The sequence below is a fragment of the Passer montanus genome, unplaced genomic scaffold, assembly GCF_014805655.1.
Source record: "Passer montanus isolate IOZ18808 unplaced genomic scaffold, ASM1480565v1 scaffold160, whole genome shotgun sequence".
Taxonomy (NCBI): domain Eukaryota; kingdom Metazoa; phylum Chordata; class Aves; order Passeriformes; family Passeridae; genus Passer; species Passer montanus.
In genome coordinates this window covers 422,579-429,007 of record NW_024363161.1, presented here as the reverse complement: position 1 = coordinate 429,007, position 6,429 = coordinate 422,579, and the positions used below count along the sequence as shown (strand labels likewise).

The following is a 6,429-nucleotide window of genomic DNA, read 5'->3' as shown; positions in this document are numbered from 1 at the left end:
TTTGGATCCAGCCTGGGAGGGAGCCAGGACAGACCCTGGACACTCCATGGAGGGGACACAGAGCTGCTGCTGCACCTGGTGAGGGGAGGGGAGGCAAAGGGAAGGGAAGGGAAGGGAAGGGAAGGGAAGGGAAGGGAAGGGAAGGGTGCTGTCCTTCAGAGCCCCCGAGGCTCCAGCCCCACACAGGGAGTGCCCAGCTGCTCCCTCTGGGAGTCTCCTGCTCCCTGGGGCTCCCTGAGCAGGCCCAGGGCTGGACAGAGCAGCAGCTCTGCAGGAAAATGTGAGGATCACCGTGGCACTCAGGCTCCTGCCTGGCTCAAGCACTAGTCAAGCCCAGCTTACCCATTTGTTCGGTTTATTTAACTTCAAAGAGGTGCACACTAAAGCATTAAGATTTACTGGTTTGGATTCCTCTCTGTACAAGTTCTTTCAAACAGCTTGAATGCACAAGGCTTTACAGATAGAAGCGCTGAAACACAAGATAAAACAAATCTAAATTCCAAATCACTCCATGAAGAAAAATTGTAGAAAATAAAAAAAAGGGAAACAAAACAAAAATATTCCAACAAAAAACTGCAGCACTCCTTGGGAAAGGGACAGACTGCACGAGGAGGGACACAGAGGGTGGAAGGCAAGCAGTGGAGGCTCTGCCCAAAGCTGCTCCGTGCTGGCGGCTCAGGGGATGGAGTTCAGGAGATCCTTGAGGAAGCTGTCGGGATCATTGATTTCTGACAAGAGTCCTTGGAACAGAAGAAGGCAAGAGAGAAGAATCAGCCTCTGTTTGTCCTGCCCAGGAGGGATTTGTGCTGGGCCATGTGTGAGCTACTGACAGCTGCAGGGTTATTTTAGGGCTGGACAGGAGCAGGGCAAACCCTGCTGGGGGCATGTGCAGGAGGGACTGAAATGTGAATTTAATCAAACACTAAATCCATATGGAGCTGCTCCTGGGCAGCTCCAGGGACCCAGCTCTGCTCCCTGTGTTGGGCAGTGAGAGACAGGCCTGGGGCACAGATTTTGAGAGGAAAGAGCAGTTCCAGCTTCCCTGCAGGTTTTCAGCACCTCCTGACTCCTGGAGGTACCAAAATCTTTGGCGAGCAACTCTGGCTGCACCCACCTGCTGCTCACAGCCTCCAACCACAGACCCCCAACCCAGCCTACAGATGTTTAACAGGGCAGGGGGAGGTTTTCCTGCTGGGGCTGCTCAGGTGTGTGTCCCAGCAGTCTGGGGACAGCCCAGGCCATGCCTGGGCAGTGCTGATCCCTCTTCTCCCTGTCCCCTCCCCAGAGCTGCAGCAGTGTCAGGAATGCTGCTGGCTCCAGCCACCAGCTGCACAAGGCAGCCTATAAAAGGGCAAGCAAACACTCACCAGCCACATCCAGAAACTCAGAAAACGTTTCCACTGGCATGAATTCCTCCTGGAAGGTTTTCAGGGCCTTGTCTGCAGCCTCGTGGATTGGCATGTCGTTGTGTCGGATGAACTCAGCCAGAGAGAAGGACCAGCCTCCCTCTGTGTTACTGGTAGGCACCTTCTGACAGGGGGCAAACACACCAAATCAGGCCAAAAAGAATGATTTAATTTAAAAAAAAAGTTTCTGCAAGCCCTGGTGCCTTCTCCCATTGCTCCTGGATTTCCATCCCTGCCTCTTGCAAACCAACAAAGAAATTCCCCGACTGTAGCTTCATGATCTTTTTTTGCAGAATGAAACAAGGGCCCAGGCATTTTCTCACCCTGAGCACTGAACCCTCTGTGGAAGCTGCAGGTTTCTTTCTGCCCCTGGTTCCTTCCTCACCCAACCATTTCCCTGGCCTGGAATGTCCTTCCTTCCATGAACAATGAACAGGAAAAGTAAGCAAACACACAATACAGGAGTGCTGCCAACTGGAGAAATCTCTCAATTCTGCAGCTACTGAACTGCAAGGGGTGCAATGAGCACAGGCAGCTTCTTGTGGCCTTTCTGCTTTTACAGGTGCAGAAGGAAAAAGAAGGAAGAAATCCTTCCCTGTGAGGGTGGGCAGCCCTGGCACAGGGTGCCCAGAGCAGCTGTGGCTGCCCCTGGATCCCTGGCAGTGCCCAAGGCCAGGCTGGACAGGGCTGGGAGCAGCCTGGGACAGTGGAAGGTGTCCCTGCCACGGCAGGGGTGGAATGGGATGAGCTTTAAGGTCCCTTCCCACCCAAACCACCCTGGGATTCTGTGAAGTTTCATTTCCAAGGACACTGGAGAAAGGGGTTTCAAATTTTCATTTCTATTTCAAGCTCATGGAATGGCTCAGGTAAGAAAGCTGAGGTGGAGCTGATCTGGAGGTGCTGCAGAGGACCTGCAGTGCTCTGCTTACCTTGAACATGTTGTAGATGAGGTCCACGAGGGCCCAGAAGAGCAGCCCCGAGCGGTACGTGGCGTATTCCTTCACTGCCTTGTCTGCCAGTCTGGGGGAGAAAAGCCTGCAGTGAACCTTCATGCTGGGCTCTGGGCCTGTGCTAACCCACCTATGGACAGCATGGCAGCTGCAGCAGCCAGAGCCCTGCAGTGACACGCAGGGATGGCTCTGGGTGAGCCTGCCCAGGGAACATTGGGCACCTGGGACTCCCTGGCAGCCCCTCTGCTCCAGCTGTGCTGAGTGACCAGGGCAGCTCTGCCAGTGAAACCTTCTTCTGTGGAAGGAAACCACAGAGGGAACTGCAGGGCTAAGGCTACACAGGAGATCAACAGCAGAGTGGGAAAAAACAGTGTACAGCCCTAGTTTGTGTGTTCAGTGCTGGAGAACAGCAGATTGCTGCAGGAATGACCAAATCCAGGGGGTATCAATGACAGAACAGCTTTGTGCTTCTAACTCATAAAAAACATTTCTGCAAGACTCTGGGGGAAATCTCTTGTCCTTGAAGAAATGGAGGAATTTCCATTTAATATATCCTTGGTTATTCTCGTGCCAGGAAAGGACTTCTGGAAATCCAGCACCTGGGTTTGGAGCAGTAGGAATGCCCTAAAAGGTGCTGGGGCAGCAGCTCCCAAAGTCTGCAGGATTAATCACAAACAGGTTCTGGCAAGGAGGAACCTCCTGCCAGCAGCTCTCATGGGTTTGGAATTTTTGTGCCCGTGCTCCTCAGGTACATCTGCCCCATCATGTGCTGCTTCCTGCTCAACACTCCAGAGCTTTGGAAAAACAAAAATCCACTTTTTATGCACCCAGGAGCAGCTCAGCTGCTGCTGTGAGTCAGCAACCCAACAGGGGCTCCCAGCTGCAACTGGGGTTTTCTGGGGGAAAAATGAACATTTTGCTGCTCTTATGAAAAGGCTCCATTTGTGTGTGTCTGTGCCCTTAAAACAGACATCTTAGTAGGTGGCAGCCTGCTCGGGCAGCTCAGCTTAATTATTTAAAGGAAAACCAATTAGTAAAGGTGACTAAATTTCCACGGGATGAAGAGCAACTCAGAGCGAGGCTAATTCTGGCCTCCCAAATACTGCAAGACAGACTTTTCCTTTCATGTGAATGGGTTTGATCTAATTGCAGTCTGCTCCTTTAATTGAAAACTAAAAGGCCCTTGTGGGTTGGGGCTGGTAGTTACCTTCTGGAGCAGCTGCTCCATGCAGGAGCTGCTGGTTTCCCTCCTGCAGCTGGCAGGGAGTGCCAGCACCAAGGCACAGACACTGGGGAAGCCTTGCTTCCCTCTGCAGGGTTTTAGAAAGGTCACAGTGCAGAGCAAAGGGAAAACAATCAAAATGGTCTTTTCCTCCCAAATTCCACATGAAAGCTATGCTGAAAAACATCTACAGGATTTTTTTCAGCCAGAATTTGTGGTTCAGTAACAATGAGCACTTGATTCAGTTCTTTGGGATCTGTAAATTTACAAAAACCCAGAACTGGGATCCATTCTGGGAATTTAGTCTTTGGGTTTAAATAGGAAGTGTTTCCAAAACAAGGGAGGTGCTGAGCATCTCCCCCTGGTACCTGTGGTACCACCACTCCTGGCAGAGCCAGAAGCCCTTTTTGGCTCAATTCTCCCCAAATCTGTGTGACCCTGGCTGGCCCAGCTGAGGAGCTGGATGGGCACCTCCCCATGGGGCAGGGAATGTGTGGGGTTTGATGCCTTGGGATGAGGGAATGCAGAGCCCTCCTGCCCCCTCCCAGGATTTACAGGAGGTTTCAGACCATGAGCAGATCCTCAGCTTTTTGGAGAAGCACTGGGGTCCCTGCAGTGACTCCTGTCCCTTTTTAAGATACTCTGGGGTTCCTGCAGTGACTCCTGTCCCTTGCTGAGATACTCTGGGGTCCCTGCAGTGGTTCCTGTCCCTTTGTGAGATGCACTGGGGGTTCCTGCAGTGGTTCCTGTTCCTTTGTGAGATACTCTGGGGTCCCTGCAGTGGTTCCTGTCCCTTTGTGAGATGCTCTGGGGTCCCTGCAGTGGTTCCTGTCCCTTGCTGAGATGCACTGGGGTCCCTGCAGTGGTTCCTGTCCCTTGCTGAGATGCACTGGGGGTTCCTGCAGTGGTTCCTGTCCCTTGCTGAGATGCACTGGGGCTCCTGCAGTGGTTCCTGTCCCTTGCTGAGATGCACTGGGGGTTCCTGCAGTGGTTCCTGTCCCTTGCTGAGATGCACAGGTAGCAGTGAGCCCTTGGGTGTCCCCAGCCTTCCCCTCAGTGTTCTGGGAATGGAGCTGCTCCCAGACAACACCCTGAACGTGGAATGCTAATTTTAATGCTTTGCATGCAGACATTACCCTGGTGTCACAGCCAGTGGCTTCCTCTCTGCCCTCAGCCTACAAATTCAAGATACTGGCACTTATCTGCAGAGCCTTTCACCATCCATCGCCCTCTTCCTGATTTTCCACAAGAATAAATAAGCACAGAGCTTGGAAATCAGAACTGCCATATTGCTGTTTCTGAGAGGCTTTATCAGAGGGAGGCTTTGTGCTCTCTTAGTCTGCAGAGATTAAAGAAAGCCCTTGAATAAACCTTGACATAATTCCTGAGCACTATTTCTGAGTGTGTTCCCCTGAAATTCCAGAGATTGGATGCTTTAGCTGGAAGTTCCTGGCTCTGCCTGCTCTAATATGCTTTTATTACAGCACCTGTGCTTGGGGAAGGAACAGAACATCCAGGGAGGGTTTAAAAAGCAGCAAACCCACCCTGGGCTTAGCTCTGGCAGCCCAGGGGAAGAGCTGCACCCCCTGAGCCTCCAGGACATGCCCTGGCTCTGTCAGGCCCCCAGGATGCAGAGAGGCTGCAGGAAAGAGGAACCAGGAGCCAGGGGAGCCTGAAAGCAGCACAGAGATCAGTGGAGGAGCCCTTTCAGAGCTCTCTGCCTTTTCCAAGAGCACTGGTTCATGCTGGGTTTGTGCAACCACAATGTAATGACTTTATCAAACACCTAATTAATGTCATCAGCATAAAAATGCCCTTTAAGGCGACTTAGAATAATAATGAATTGATTCCTAATTATGACAGCTATTTCAAATCATCCTTTCAGAAACTGGAATTCCCTTTCCCTCTCTGGAAATATTGTGCCTTTGTCAGGCAGGCACAGCCATTTATTCTTGTGCTTCAAGTGCCTGACAGCTGCTATTGATTTTTTTCTTTTTAAAAAGCAATGGCATTCACTTCTATTTCTATTTTTCTATTTGAGGGAGGCTGGAGCACTGATCAAAAGGGCCCAGAACGAGCTTCTTCAGGGAGGCAAACAGGGGTGAGGCACAGCTCAGAGCCAGCTCGTGGCTGAGTGCTGTCACTTCTATTTCTATTTTTCTATTTGAGGGAGGCTGGAGCACTGATCAAAAGGGCCCAGAATGAGCTTCTTCAGGGAGGCAAACAGAGGTGAGCACAACTCAGAGCCAGCTCGAGGCTCAGTGCTGGGGGGGGGAGGAAGAAGGAAAAGCATCATTTCCATGGATCAGCTCATTGATCCACTGCAGGGAACATCCACAATGAAATGCTGCTCAGACCAGCCCTGGGGGCAGCTGCAGCCACTCAGGGCCAGGCTGGATGGGGCTTGGAGCAACCTGGGCTGAGGGGTGTCCCTGGGCTGTGGGAGGTGTCCTTGGGCTGTGGTGCCTGTCCCTGGGCTCCCTGGGCTGTGGTGCCTGTCCCTGGGCTCCCTGGGCTGTGGTGCCTGTCCCTGGGCTCCCTGGGCTGTGGTGGCTATCCCTGAGCTCTGGGGGTGTCTCTGGGCTGTGGTGGCTGTCCCTGGGCTGTGGTGGCTGTCCCTGAGCTCTGGAGGTGTCCCTGGGCTCTGGGCTGTGTCCCTGCCATGGCAGAGGGTGGCACTGGGGGTGTTTCAGGGTCCCTCCCAACCCAGCTCAACCCAAGCCAGGCTGGGATTCTGCAGCTCCACAACCCTGAGAGCCAAGGTTACTCAGAGGGGTTAACACCTGGTGTAAACTGCACACGCTCCCCGTCAGCTGAGAGTGCCTCTGTGACAGTGACACAAGTGTGACAG

General features: G+C 52.6%; 1 protein-coding gene across 1 annotated transcript in view; it reads right to left on the bottom strand.

Annotated features, from left to right (window-relative positions):
• Nucleotides 1-338: 338 nt before the first annotated feature.
• The window catches only part of UBR4 (ubiquitin protein ligase E3 component n-recognin 4), an 85,069-nt gene continuing 78,978 nt past the window's right edge, over nucleotides 339-6,429 (bottom strand). The window contains exons 106-108 of the mRNA XM_039703158.1: nucleotides 2,336-2,426; nucleotides 1,368-1,530; nucleotides 339-740 (exon numbers count right to left, since the gene is read on the bottom strand). Of these exons, the coding sequence (XP_039559092.1) occupies nucleotides 676-740; nucleotides 1,368-1,530; nucleotides 2,336-2,426 (319 nt within the window). The 3' untranslated portion in view covers nucleotides 339-675. The remainder of the gene's footprint in view (nucleotides 741-1,367; nucleotides 1,531-2,335; nucleotides 2,427-6,429) is intronic.